This window comes from Geotrypetes seraphini, chromosome 1 (genome assembly GCF_902459505.1).
Source record: "Geotrypetes seraphini chromosome 1, aGeoSer1.1, whole genome shotgun sequence".
In the NCBI taxonomy this organism is placed as follows: domain Eukaryota; kingdom Metazoa; phylum Chordata; class Amphibia; order Gymnophiona; family Dermophiidae; genus Geotrypetes; species Geotrypetes seraphini.
Genome location: NC_047084.1, coordinates 238,102,547 through 238,117,130, shown reverse-complemented (window position 1 = coordinate 238,117,130; position 14,584 = coordinate 238,102,547). Strand labels below are relative to the sequence as shown.

General features: G+C 40.9%; 1 protein-coding gene across 2 annotated transcripts in view; it reads right to left on the bottom strand.

The window, feature by feature from the left end:
- The window catches only part of LGI2 (leucine rich repeat LGI family member 2), a 63,780-nt gene that overhangs the window by 47,660 nt on the left and 1,536 nt on the right, over positions 1-14,584 (bottom strand). Inside the window, exon 2 of one of the 2 annotated variants that reach the window (XM_033948275.1) lies at positions 14,335-14,406. The exons of the other annotated variant lie outside the window; for it this stretch is intronic. Coding sequence (XP_033804166.1) covers positions 14,335-14,406 — 72 coding nt within the window. The remainder of the gene's footprint in view (positions 1-14,334; positions 14,407-14,584) is intronic. 2 annotated transcript variants of the gene reach the window in all.

Sequence of the window (14,584 nt, the reverse complement as noted above, 5' to 3'; positions counted from 1 at the left end):
GCAAAGGAGTGAATGACTGCATGTTGGATTAGAATGAAAATAGGTACATAAGCATTGGATAGAAACACATGAAATGAGAGGTATTTAGATGATAACAGCTTTAATATAGAGGGATGTGAAGGCTGACTGCTGGCTGATCTCAAACTAGGGGCCTTATTGGTTTGGAGAGCACAAAGGGAAGTGAGCTGTCCTCTGTGTTTCTTCTTGATGAGAAAATTGTTCCATTTTCAGTTATTGGTCCAGATGTTTTTACTTCTATTAGTAGATTATTGCAATGTTATTTATCTAGACTGCTCAAAGAAGACATTATGAAAACTAGTCAGTACAAAATGATGCGCTTAGGCTTATTTTCTCTCTTTCTAGATCAGAGCACATTTCTCAGTATTATAGTAGGTTGCATTGGCTTCCCTTTGAGGGATGGATTTTATTTAAGTTTTATTTTTTGTTTAATATTTTATATGGGCATGCCCCAGAATATTACATTACATTACTGACTTCTATTCCGCCCGTACCTTGCAGTTCTGGGTGGATTACAAAAGAAACAACTGGACATTTCCAGGAGAATTACAATATAGGGTTTTGGATTACAGATAAGATGACTGAGAAATTACAATTTAGGGTATTGAATACAGAAAAGATGACTGGACTATTCCAGAAGATTTACAATTTGGGGAGCTGTTTACATGCGGAATACAAAAGAGACAGATTGGGCATTTCCAGGAAAATTGCAATTTAGGGTTATGGATTACAAAAAGGTGGCTGGACAATTCCAGTAAATTGACATGATTGAGACATTGAGGAGAAAGAATAACATGAGAGGAAGAAAGGTTTGAGGGGGAATTTACACGGAGGGGAAGACCAGGGTTAGAGTTAAGACATCTAGATAATTTTTTTTGAATAGCAAGGTTTTGATTTCTTTTCAGAAGGATTTGAAGTTGCTCGTTGTTATCAGCAGGTTGGAGATGGTGTGGTCAGGTTTCACTGCTTGCGTCGCTAGCAGATTATCAAACATTTTCTTGCGCTGAGTGCTTGATATGCTTGATCTTGCGCTTTTCCCTCCTAGCATGAGACCTTACATCTTGAGATCTATTAGCTCTTTTCATTCTCCTTCCTTTAAGAATCACTGTGTAGTAAAATTATTTACTGCAACATTTGCCTTTCAGGTAGTGTAAAAATGGAAACTTCTGCCACTCCAGTTGAGAGGTGTTTCAAATTATATTATTTTTTTGGAATCTTTTGCAAACATTTTTGTCTTCTATACTTTTCTCGCGATTTTTAATTGTATGTATTATATTATGTAATCCATGGTATGTCCACTGATCTTTTATTGTAATCCATAAAGAACTTGATTGATTGTAGGTATTTGCAGAATAGAAGACCACTACTCAGGCGATGGGCCTGATGGGCCGCCGCGGGAGCGGACCGCTGGGCAGGATGGACCTATGGTCTGCCTCAGCGGAGGCAACTTCTTATGTTCTTATGTTCTTATGTTATGTTCTGTACAGAGACTCAGTGATATTACCCTGGGGAATCAGATTGGTCCCTAGAATTTTAAAAGAAGTTTTGAAGAGAACAGAGAAAATGTTCTTAGCATTTTGGTGGCTACTCAGCTGTGCTGCCAGCAGTGGCATACCAAGGGGGGGTGGGCAGTCCGCCTCGGGTGCACGCTTCAAGAGGGTGCACAGCCAGCCGGGTCTGGAACCTCCCGCGCTGCTCAAAATGGCACCTCAGCGTGGCTGCTGAACTTATTCCAGAGCAGAGTCAGCAACCGCGCTGAAGTGCAGGAAGGTCTCGCGATGACTGCTTCTGCTGACTCTGCTCCGGAAGAGGTAAGTGATGTTGGGGGGGGGGGTGGACCGGCAGCCGCAGTCATCGCAGGACCTTGCTGCAACTCCCTGCGTCTGCCGGCCCAGCCCCCCTCCGACGTCACTTACCTCTTCCGGAGCAGAGGCAGCAGAAGTAGTCAGGACCTTGCTGATTTGGATGGAGAGAGAAAGGAGCATAGCAGGGTAGTGGAAGGAGAAAAAGAGGGTCAAGGTGGTATTGGAAGGGTGGTGAAGTGAGATAAAGGGGGTCAGGGTGGTAAGGAAGGGTGTGGAGGGTGAGAAAGGGGGTCAGGGTAGTATAGAAGCATGGTGAAGGGTAAAAAATGGGGTCAGGGTGGTATGGCAGCATGGTGAAGGATGAGAAAGGGGTTCAGGGTGGTATGGAAGCATGGTGGAGGGAGAGAAAGGGGGCAGATGCTGATGGAATTGCAGGGAAAGGGGAAAGAGACATAAGGGGGAAGGATACTGCATGGAATTGGGTTGGAGGGAGAGAAAGGGGGCAGATGCTGATGGAAGTAGGGGAAGGGAGAGGAGAGAGTGAAATGCCAGACCATGGGGGTGTGGGAGAGGGAAGGAGAGGACAGAGATGCCAGACCATTGGAGGAGGAAAGGGAAGAAGATGGATGCCAGACCAATGGAGGTGAAGGGAGAGATGGAAGGGGGAGGCATAAAGTTTCTGAAGAGGAATAGAAGATGCCATATAGAAGGGGCAGAGAGAGGGTAGACAGTGGATGAAAAGAAGAGAGTGACAAGAAGATGAGGAAAGCAGAAACCAGAGAAGACAAGGTAGAAAAAAAATTCTATATTTATTTATTTATTTATTCTTTAGGGGAGATGCATCGCTGTTTCTGTGATGTTGCATGGTGCTTCAGTTTAACCTTTGTCTACGTATTTTTATTCTATTTCCCCATTTACAAAACTGTAGAGCATGTCCAAGGATGGGGGGAGGGGTTGATTTTGGTCTTTGTAAGGAATGTTAAGAAGGAATTTATGTGATTTAAAAAATGGTATGGAATGGGGGGAGGGAGAGATAAGTTTTAAATTGGATTATTGCAGAATATTAAGTGTTGTATCTAAGTTAAAATGTTATTATTTCTGACACACTTATAAGTTTTAAAAATGAATAAATATTAAAAAATAAAAAATAAAAAACAACCAAAAACTATAGAGCGTTTTTTAGTGTTGGCATCTGAGCTGTTACCACTATGGCTAAAAATCACACTACAGTTTTGTAAAAGGGAGAGGGGTTAGTTTGTGATTACATACTAGACAAAGGTGTTTTCTGTGTTCTGTGTGGTCAAAAAGACATGGTTTTCTGTTACGATTGATTGTGTAGGATTGATCTGTACTAGTCTGGCTTGTTTAGTTTTACAATGGGTGTATTGATGTACTGCTCCATGCAGTATGTAAGATGCAGCCTTTTCCTTGGTACACTCCTGTGTGACATGTGGATTGTTACTAAAAATCATGTTTTTCATACAGATGGGGGGGGGTCAAAAATGATGGGCCTCAGGAGTCACATATGCTAGGTACAGCAACAAAAAACTCAGATATTATGAAAACAAAATGCGTAAAATAGTAAACACTTTCAATGTAGATTACTGTGATGTCCTATAATATAGTGTAAGAACAGTAAAGGCTGTATTCCAGTTAAAAATGAAGGAAAAAGCCTCAGAACAGGCCCTCCCACCACCACCGAAGTGGATTGTAAAGGAGGTCAAGCGATAACCACATTGGCAAAAAACCTTCAGTATATAATGGACATTTAAGCCTCAAACTGTGCTTCATTCGAAATTTAAAAGAGAAGCACAGTTTGAGGCTTAAATGTCCATTATATACTGAAGGCTTTTTGCCAATGAGGTTATCGCTTGACCTCCTTTACAATCCACTTCGGTGGTGGTGGGAGGGCCTGTTCTGAGGCTTTTTCCTTCATTTTCAACTGGAATACAGCCTTTACTGTTCTTACACTATATTATAGGACATTACAGTAAAGTGTTTACTATTTTACATATGCTAGGTACGCCACTGGCTGCCAGATTTGGTAAGTTGTATAATGCTTGATGTAAAAAGCAGCATTTGATACTTGGAACCATATGTGAGCACTAAGAGAATTCAAGTTGAGCTTGTGTATGATTACTTGGATTGGAAAACACAAGAACGGGAGCTGATTATGAAGATCTGTATATTGATTGAACTGAAGGTATCTGGAACTAGTATTATATCTGTTTGGGGTAATCCATTCACAAGGAGAGTTGGTATTTGGGTTACTGAAATCCTATGGTAAAGTGAGCCTGTACACTGTATTATCCCCATGTTTGATAAAGATAGTATCTATATTCGGCCAGCAGTGGTCACTGTTTCCTTAAATGCTGACTGCTGCCAGCACTGAATATTTGAGTCCATAGCATCTGGTTGTGACCGATTTTAAGAGTCTCACTCACATATCTAACTTGGAATAATTAGGACCTCTATGTATGTGGTTCAAGTGGCCATTGAAATATGCAGGAACTAGCATTGAATGTCGTCGGAAAAGGCATAACTTCTGACTTCACCCTGACTCTGCTCCCAGCCTGCTCCAGCACTACCTGTCCAGTTAACTGCCACTGAACATCTACTCCTGGACAGGCCAGTACAGATTAATCAGGCTCAGTTATATTGCTTGAATACTGATCCTGCTAAGTTTAGTTTCAGTGTGTGTGTAGCAAAATACCAAAATATACTTACCATGGATAGACAAGAGGAACATTCTGGGTCCCTGCTCCAGAGCAGAGCCTCTCAAATGTAATGAAGGGTGGGCTTGTCTGGCAGACCCCAACAATAAATATTCTTTAGAGTTGGAGAGAAGTATAAATGAAAGTATTAGGAAGATTTGGAGTCTTCCTCCAAAGAAACCCAGAGGCAAGTAAGTATACTTCATGGTGAACCCACCCCCTCCCCTCCCAATAAGAATAAAGTGCAAGGAATTAGGGGAACTAAAATCACTAAACCCCTAGTATCAACAAAAGAATATAAGCATTGCCATACTGGGACAGACCCGAAGGTCCATCATGCCCAGTATCCTGTTTCCAAAAATGGCCAATCCAGATCACAAGTACCTTGCAAGACCCCAAAAGTTTAAAACACATTTTATGCTGCTTATCCCAGGTATCGGCAATGGATTTTCTCAAGACCATCTTAAAAATGGTTTAAGGCCTTTTAGGAACTTGCCCAAACAATTCCAGAGTTTAATTTACATGTTGAGTGAAGAAACATTTTTTCCAATTTGTTCTGTTCATTGAGTTCTCCGTAGTCCTTGTATTTTTATTAAGAGAAAACAAGTGATTTACAGATGAGTTTGCAAAATCCCATAAAAGTATCTGAAGATACTGTTTTGAAACAAAGCCTTTTAGATATTTTTTTAATGATAAATGCATCTTTTATTTATTTAATTTTCTATACTATTCTCCCCAGGGAACTCAGAACAGTTTACATTAATTTATTCAGGTACTCGAGCATTTTTCCCTGTCCCGACAGACTCACACTCTATCTAATGTACCTGGGGCAATGGAGGGGGGGGGGGTGGAATTAAGGGCTAGATGCACTAAGCAAACCGATCATGTACTGATTGGTTTGCAACCCCTTTGCGACCCGATTCACTAACCTCTGTCCCGATCATCCTTCGATTTGCGCATGCAAATGAGGGGGAACAGCATTGAAATGTAGGCAGGCAACGATTCACAAACAAAAACCTGCAACACCGACTGGGCTGGCTGATCACAAACAAACGACTGCTAGGAGACCAGTTGTTCACTGCTTTTTGACTGCCATCTCCTGCTCTCTGCCTGTCTACCCCGAGTTTCCAGCTCTCTGCCCCCGATTCTCCTGCTCTCTGCCGCGATTTTCTTCTGCCGGCCTGCTCTGCCCCGAATCTCCTCTCCTGCTCCCTGCACCAACTCTCTGCCAATTTGCTCCTGCCAGCCTGCTCTGCCCCCCGACTCTGCTGCTCTCTGTCCCGAGCGCTGCCCTGGCCTCCTCCCACAGTGCGAGACCGTGGTTTTAACCCTCGGGTTTAAAGCAAGTTAAAACCATGGACTCACTGGACTAAAGTTTTTTTTAAAAAGTCACTGCTCTTCAACGCATGCACAGACCATCTACAGATGGTCTGCACATGCGTCAGGATCTCTAGAGAGCGATCCGGGCGCTTGGTTGGGGGTCGTGATTCCAATTGCCCTCATTTGCATGAGGGCGATCTGTGAATCAGCCCTCCGGACATGGATTGGATCGGATTCCTCACGGATCCGATCCGATCCTTAGTGAATCTAGCCCTAAGTGACTTGCCCAGGGTCACAAGGAGCAGCATGGGTGTGAACACACAACCCCAGAGTGCCGAGGCTGTAGTTTTAACCACTGCGCCACACACTAATTATTGCATTAAAAAATAAGCAAGAAACCACTGCATCAATTAGGTCACAAACAGAAGAGCATAGGTGGCCACGAGATTAAGGAAAACAACTTGAGATGTCCCCGAGCAAGAGCTTTATTGTAGAAGTAACCCAACATGACCAGTTTCAGCATTAATGCCTACATCAGGGGTCCCAAAGATTCCAAAAGAAGAGCCGAGGTACAAAATGCACAGCACTGTACTTGCCTTCCACCTATATTGATTCATCTAGGAGACTATAAATTTTCCAAAGGGGTAAAGGTACATTAGATTAGAGAGCATGTGTGTGGGGGGGGGAGGGTAAGGGGGCTGTGTGTCTTGTGTATCTGATCCCTTTTACTTCCATGTTTACTGTCCTATCCATGACAAATGTTCAGGTCCTATCAGAGAGTCCAAGGTTAAGGTTATCAGATTTTTGGCTTGCATCCCTAGGACACCTAGACAGGATCAGGAGGAATAAAGTGGGATAGGGCAGGACAGGATGGAATCAGGCATAGTGGGGCCTTCTCATCACAATTTTCCTTTTATCAAGCAGTGGCAGAGTATTGTACTGTGGATCAGTGAGGTAAATGCTCAGATGCTCTTAGGAATTGATTTATCTTGTCAGCCCACAGTAAAACTTTCTACATCTGCTTGATAAAAGGAGCTCGTAACAGATCTTTCTCCTCTTCCCTTTCAACTCAGCCATCTCTAAATCTCTCTCTCCTCTATCCTATGTGAGGGGAGGCAGGCAGGGCAATAGCAAACCTTTTATTAAAATCACAGAGAGGTGATTACCAGACAAGGAGGAGTTCGGGGACAGGGGTCTAAAAATCAAGGACAATGCCTGAAAATTATGCCTATCCAAAAGGATCTTGTTAGGCATAATTTTTAATACAGTAGATTTTTTTTAATAAGTGAGAGTGCACAGGTCGTGAAAAGTAGTTCCGAAGAGCTCTGCATGGATCTTCTTGAATAAGTTTTTAAATATAGAAAAGCAAAGCTCATGTTTTCTCCCTCAGACAAATGATGCCAAGGGGATGTGAACACTAACTAACGCAGTACTATATTGTAGCTTGTCTTTCGTATGGCAAGCTTAACCCCAGGGAGAACAGCAAAAACAATAATTCATTTATTGGAAGTAGGTTTCAAGGACTGGCAGATAAATGTTACCATCTTAATATGATTGTAGCAGGTTTCCAAGTCTTGCCACGTCTGTGTAAAAAGAACTGATGTTTCAGCCATCATGCTGCATCAGAGCAAAAAATGGTAGTGCTCCCTTATGTCCAAGGAGTAACAGATCACAGAGGGAAACTACTAGGGAAAAATAACATTAAAACAGCCTACAATGCACCACAGAAACTTGCATCTGCACTTATATATGTGAAAGATTGGTTGCCTCTGCTCCAAACCCCTTGTGTATATGAAATCCAATGCAGTTGTGGTCAATCTTACATTGGTGAGACTGGACGCATTATAGAGGAAAGGCTCAAAGAGCACAAGAGACACCACAAGCTATGCAACACAGAAAAATCAGCTGTAGCTCTCCATGGCAGGGAAACTGGTCATACAATTAGATTTGAAAACACAAAAGTCCTGGAGAAAGAAGACTGCTGGTGGCCAAGAAGAATCCAAGAGGCAATAGAAATTGCAAGACACCCCGATAACTTCAAAGTATTTAAAGGGCTCTCCATAAACAAAGCATGACAACCTCTCATCCAAAAGAAACTTAGGGCTAGATTCACTAAGCAAACTGATTGTGTACCGCTCAGTTTGCGCTCACTTTCCGACTATGGCTCGATTCACTAACCTTCCTCCAGACCCCATCTGCAATCGATCCGATCTGTGCATGCATATGAGTAAAAAGGCATATAAATTTCTTAAGGCATCAATTCATGAAACCATTTCGTCCAAACCGACTGGCCTTTCCGATCCAAAAAGTTTCGACTGCTGAGGACCAGTCGCTTTACATCCTCGCTATTCCTGCTTAGCAACTGCCGCGTGCATGATAAGAACTCCATAAAAATATATATCTACCCCGTAAAAAATCCAAAATATATCTAAACTTAAATATATGTAAACTTTCTTGTACATAAGCGTTAGAAATATTTTTTTATTTTTTGGGAATGCACGTAGCGAGCGCGGGAGTGAATCTCAAATTTGTAATGCGCTTGGCAAGAAAATCGCGGATTAACCCCGTGCTCTCCTTGCACATTCTACATTTCATATATCAATGCCAAATTTTTTAAAAAATCAAAAATAACTTTTAAGGGCCAGCTATCCCTCCCCCCTCCTTCCAGCTAGATTGTCGCGTGCATCTGACATCACAGGGTTGTCTTTGGTTGCTTTGTGCTTCACGGCAGAAAGAGCTACACAGCCTCCTAGGATTCATAGGCTGTATATAACAGTGCGTGATCCCAGCGCATTCAACAGGAGCAGAGAGTGAACATCTTAGACGAGTTGATGACCGGAGACACTGGATTTGGGGCTTCCGGTTTGCTGACAATGGTCGGATGACATCTGGAGAAGTTTCGCAGCCAAAGCAGTGAAGTCATTTCAAGCTGGACTTCAGTCTTGACTGTTTGTTTTTTATTTTTTCACTTTCTTTTTTAGTTTATGATATTTTATTTTTAAATCTCATTCATTGTTTTGCCACTTGGTTTTTGTTTCCTACTTTATTATTTAAATTTCATTTAAATTTCCCAAGAATTCTATAGTTTCAACGGTTCTCCCTCCTACTTCTATTTCCTATCTCCCCTCTTTTTTCAACCTTTCAAAGTCCTTTAGACCATTGTAGTCTTATTAGAATGTTTATTTTCTTATTTTTTCTCATCTATCTCTATTTTAATTTTTTTCATTACTCTACTAATTGTCATTTTTCTAGGTACTTTAGTTAGATTGTGAGCCTTCGGGACAGTAAGGGAATATCTAAGTACCTATTTTACTTATAATTTTAATGCACTCTATTGTCTGTTTTTTTCTGTAAACCGCTTAGAATCCTAACAGAGTTTAGCGGTATATAAGAAATAAATTACATTACATTAACTGTTGTGCTTTCTAGCAACTTAACAGTTCTTTTCCTGAAAGAAATGTTAAGCTGTTTGGAAGCGCGCAATAAACTTCGAGATCGATCCGTAAAAAAAGGACGAACTCTAAGAATTCCACAGCGCACTTACAAACCTCCGATGCTATTTCTCCTTAACCTCTCCAACAAATTTTTCAAAAAGCTAGTCGCAGCTTATACAGCTTGCAAAAGCACTTAAGAAAAAAAGAGAGGTTGGTAAAAACTACAGTTCTTATACTGCATTTTTTACGACAACAATGCTATGCGGTAGGCACATTTGGAGCCCGCCAATGACGTCCGTGATTAAACCCCACCCCATTTCTACGCAGTGAAGTCATAAAGAGCTAGCACATGTGTTATGTGCTTCAAAACCAAGAAGGAAACAGTGCGCATGCGCGTCGATCGATGCTACAGCGAGATGTGGGGGCATGTTTACGATTTGATCATTTGCATGGACAAGCTTTATTGAATCGATCGGCCAGAATGACTCGGAAACGGATAGGACACGAATAGGATAGATTTGTGGACTTTAGTGAATCTAGCCCTTGGTGCATAAAGGACTGGGGCTAAGGGCAAACGCCTTTTCCCTCCATCTCACAAGTCCCTGCCTCTTTTCTGACAATCATCCTGGATTTCCAATGAACTTTCCTGACAAAATTCAAATTCATGACCAACAGACTTCCCTGTTCTAAATCAGGTCCATGAACCCACTATATATAAAAGACACACTGCAGACCTCACAGCATACCCTGAAGAAAGCCACAGCATGATGGCTGTAATGTCGGTTCTTTCTACACAGATGCAGTGAGTCCCGGAAACCTACTACAAGCATGACGCCAGCTGCGAAAGCCTAAGAGAACCATCTTAATATGTTTATTACTGTTGTGAAGTTGATCCAGACTTTTCTGGTGGATATGAAGGAAGATGTAAACAGTACAAAAATGACAATAAGAGATGAAATATGTATGTCAACAAATATTCTGGTGATAATTTGTTACACCCAGAACAATAGAATCTAAATTTTCAAGTTTTAGTAGGAAATCTGTAAAAAATATGAGTGTGGCGCAGTGGTTAGATATGAAAGTGGTTAAAGCTACAGCCTCAGCACCCTGAGGTTGTGGGTCAAACCCACGCTGTTCCTTGTGACCATGGGTAAGTCACTTAATCCCCCCCCCCCCCCCATTGCCCCAGGAACATTAGATGGATCATGAACCCAGCAGGACAGATAGGGAAAAATACTTGAGTACCTGAATAAATTCATGCAAACCATTCTGAGCTCCTCTGGGAGAATGGTATAGAAAAATGAATAAATAAATAGTGTGAAAAGTTTCATCTTATGATAACTAGAGCTGGTATTGTGACATCATAATGCCTCATTCCACCAACCTCATCAGTGATGTCACAATGGCTGGATTGTCCTACACTTGGAACACTATTACTACATTTTGATTTCTAGAGTGGTGCAGTCGTTAAAGCTACAGCCTCAGCACCCTAAGGTTGTGGGTTTAAACCCATGCTGCTCCTTGTGACCTTGGGCAAGTCACTTAATCCCCCATTGCCCCAGGAACATTAGATAGATTGTGAACCCAGCAGGATAGACAGGGAAATATACTTGAATTCCTGAATAAATTCAGGTAAAACTATTCTGATTTCCCCTGGGAGAATGGTATAGAAAATTGAATAAATAAATACGGTGGGAAAAACATTAGGCATGATATTACCGACTACTGCATTGAGTTTTTTCACTCCCTTTTTGCTTGAAACACATCACCGAGTTCATTATTTTATACCAGGTCTCCCTCTATGCTGAATAGGAAATAAATGTTTTGTGTGAAATGACAAATGAAGCCTTAAAGTAAAGCAACTGAACTGCCACCCCTGTGCCAGCCAGATTATAATAATAATAATAACAACTTTATTTTTGTATACCGCAAAACCACAAGCAATTCAGAGCTGTTTATAGAGGAACAGACTGTACATATACAGCGATGTTACAGAAAGTATTGTCAGGTACATTTGTAATAAATTTCAAATTAAATTGGTGACCCAAGGGAGGTTAGGAAAAGTCCGGAAATATGTCAGAGGTACAGCAGGTAATATCAGTGATAAGCAAGGTGGGGAGGGCCTGATGCTATAAATGGTGCCTAGGCTAGGCACCTAGATTGGTGGCACCTAGCCAAGTTCTGCACAGAACTTAACATTTTTTAATTGGCTTAATTAGTATGATAACTAAAAACACCCTTGTCTACCAGAAAACTTTCAAAAGCATTTCTGTGTGGTGCAGCGGTTAGAACTACAGACTCGGGTTCAAATCCCACACTGCTCCTTGTGACCCTGGGCAAGTCACTTAATCCCCATTGCCCCAGGTACATTAGATAGAGTGGGAGCCCACCGTGACAGTTAGAGAAAATGCTTGAGTATCTGAATAATTTGTAATCCGCATAGAATTGTAGGGTATGCAGAATATAAATTATATTAAAAAAAAGGACAGGGAACCAACCCTGAAGTAACTGAAATGGTACTTGTAAAAGCCCATTTCTAAACTGTCTAATGCAACTCCTGGGATGTAACGATGAGCCAGCGATGACCTATTTGAACTTATAAACATGTGTTTGTAACTATGGCCTAACTATGCCTCTCTTTTACTAAGCTGCGATAGAGATTTCTACTGCAGCCCAGAGCGCTACATGCTCCAACACTGCTCTGCACTCATAGAATTCCTATGAGCGTCGGAGCATGTAGTGCTCTGGGCCCTGGAAGAAATCTCTGCCAAGGCTTAGTAAGGGGGAGGGTGTATTAAAAACTGTACTGATCTACCTGTACTAACTCTACTGAATGACCGTGTCAAACTGTCTATTGTAACTTCCTGGGTAACTGGCCCAACCTCTTGTAATGCAATCTGACCTTGAAATCAATAGGTAAAGGCAGAATAGAAAACCTGATTAACATAACATTAAAAGCCAATTAAAAAACACAATATAAAAATGATTAATTTAAGTTCCGTGTGGAACAAAAAGTAGATGTTGTTAGGGGCAGTCGGGTGTAGAAAGCGTTCGATGCTGGTCTTATATACTGCTGCCTAAATAGTAGATGCCTACCAGTGCCCAGCTCAATTTAGGTGCCAATGGACATGATTTTACAAAAGGTGCCTAAATTTGATTGACATGGGGTAGGTACCATTTCCCATGGTAGGCGCTGAATGATTTAGCTACCATTTATAGAATCAGGCCCAATGCTTCTACAGTATAATCTCGTTATAACGGACTCGCTTATAATGGAATATCGTCTATAGCGGCGGACGAGGTCCTCTGGTCCCGGCAGTGTGCCTTTACGAACATGCAGAAAAGCACCGCATATAATGGACAAACAATTTGGTCCCTAGAGCTACTTTTAGCTGTAGTTTTGTTCGGCTATAACGGACATGGAGATTATTTTTCTTTCCAGTACAGTACGACATATTACTATAGAACATCTTTTAGTGTTCTGGTTTTGCAATCATTTCGTGCCATACCAATGTTTTGCTGAGTTTTGTTATTGATGTTGCTGATATGCTTGTGCAGTGACTGTTCATTGATTGTATGTTGTTTCAAGTTGACCTAAATAAAGTTTTTTAAAAATGCAACTCTGGATATAACGGACTTTGGCTATAACGAACTGTTTTGCCAGGTCCCTTGAAGTCCGTTATAATGAGATTATACTGTATCTTACTTGTACCACACATCAAAAAATAAATAGATAAATAACCCTTCCCCTTTTACAAAAATGTAAAACAAGTTTATAGGGCCAGTAACAGCTCCTACACTTTTGTAAAAAGGGGAAGGAGCTGGGGGGAAGGTAAATTAGCAGAAATAATGTATTGTCTCAAGACAAATTTAATATACTATATATTCATGGTTTTAATGTCTAATCTCATACACATATGTCTAAAAACTATGTAATACAAAACCAAATGTGTTTTTTTAATTACTACAGCTGATCATCACAGGACAAGCATTAGTACATAGGGGCCATGATTTCTGATAACAGACCTGATGTACACCTTCGTCCTTTACAAATTTCTGTCATCATATATTAATAACATCAATATTAATTTTCATTAAAAACAAATATGGGAGTTGATACAAACTTTTTTTACAGCTGATATTTGCCCACACACAAAGTGTTAAGTTTATTCACCAGAAAAGTCTGAATCAACCCTTCAGATTGACCAAGAAGATAATAGCGCCAGACACACAATGGTCCAACAATTTCCATATGAAATGAATTCAGCAAATAAACATCCTTAACTGGAAACCACAATGCCTGAAATGGCCACATTTCACCTACTGAAGCTTTAATCTTAACAGTGGTGTGTGTTCCTGGCATGATCAGGTAACGTTGAATTTCTTTTTGGTTTGTGTTTAAATAGATGCAGTTTTTTCACTACACATCTGGGATGGATGGGGGGTGGTAAGGTAGGAAAAGGTAATAGAAAAATAAATTTTAAATCTTCATATTAAAGTAATAAAGATGTTTAGTATTATTAATAAATGATGGAAGGGGATTGGGTATAGGTATGTTTCTATTTATTATTTGTTTGAAATAGTATATTCTCTGTAATATTTTGCTATTTTCAATTAAATGTATTACAGTATTGTAATTTAATAAAATGTTAAAAAAAATAAATAAATAGATGCATCACAAGTTCCTGACAACACCTGGAAGTATATAGTGACCTCTAATTCAGCCTTATAGGTGAAACATGGCACAGCCGGTAATGTGGTTTCCAGTCAAGGGTGCTTATTTGTTGAATAAATCTCACTAGGAAATGTTTGGAACATTGTGTATCTTGTGCGATATTCTTCTTGGTTTGTCAATTACATAGCACCTGCCTCCTTTTCTGTTGTGTCAACCCACCATACAGGCCAGAAGCTTTGCCAATGACTTTTGTGTAAGAGAACTCCCACCGAGTACGCACGAAGCAGTCCTAAGAGGTTTTGCCCCTTGATACCTCCCAAGGACAGAGACAGAAGAAGCTGTGATTTTATGGAGATGGCAGTACTTACAGCAGTTGCAGGGTGGGCATGTGGGAAAACATTCTGTCCTTGATCTCAGGAAAGGTTCCATTGACCACACTCCTAAAAAGAAAGAAAATCCCATAGCCAAAGCTGCTGAATAAAGAGGGGAAAGAAACTAAGCTGGAACTGTCACCACCTCATTCATTGCTCTCCCTTCCCGAAGCCCTCCCAGGATGAAAGGGGAACATTCTCTGCCATTTCATGCTCTCCAGTCCTGTGTTTTCGTCAGGCATTCACA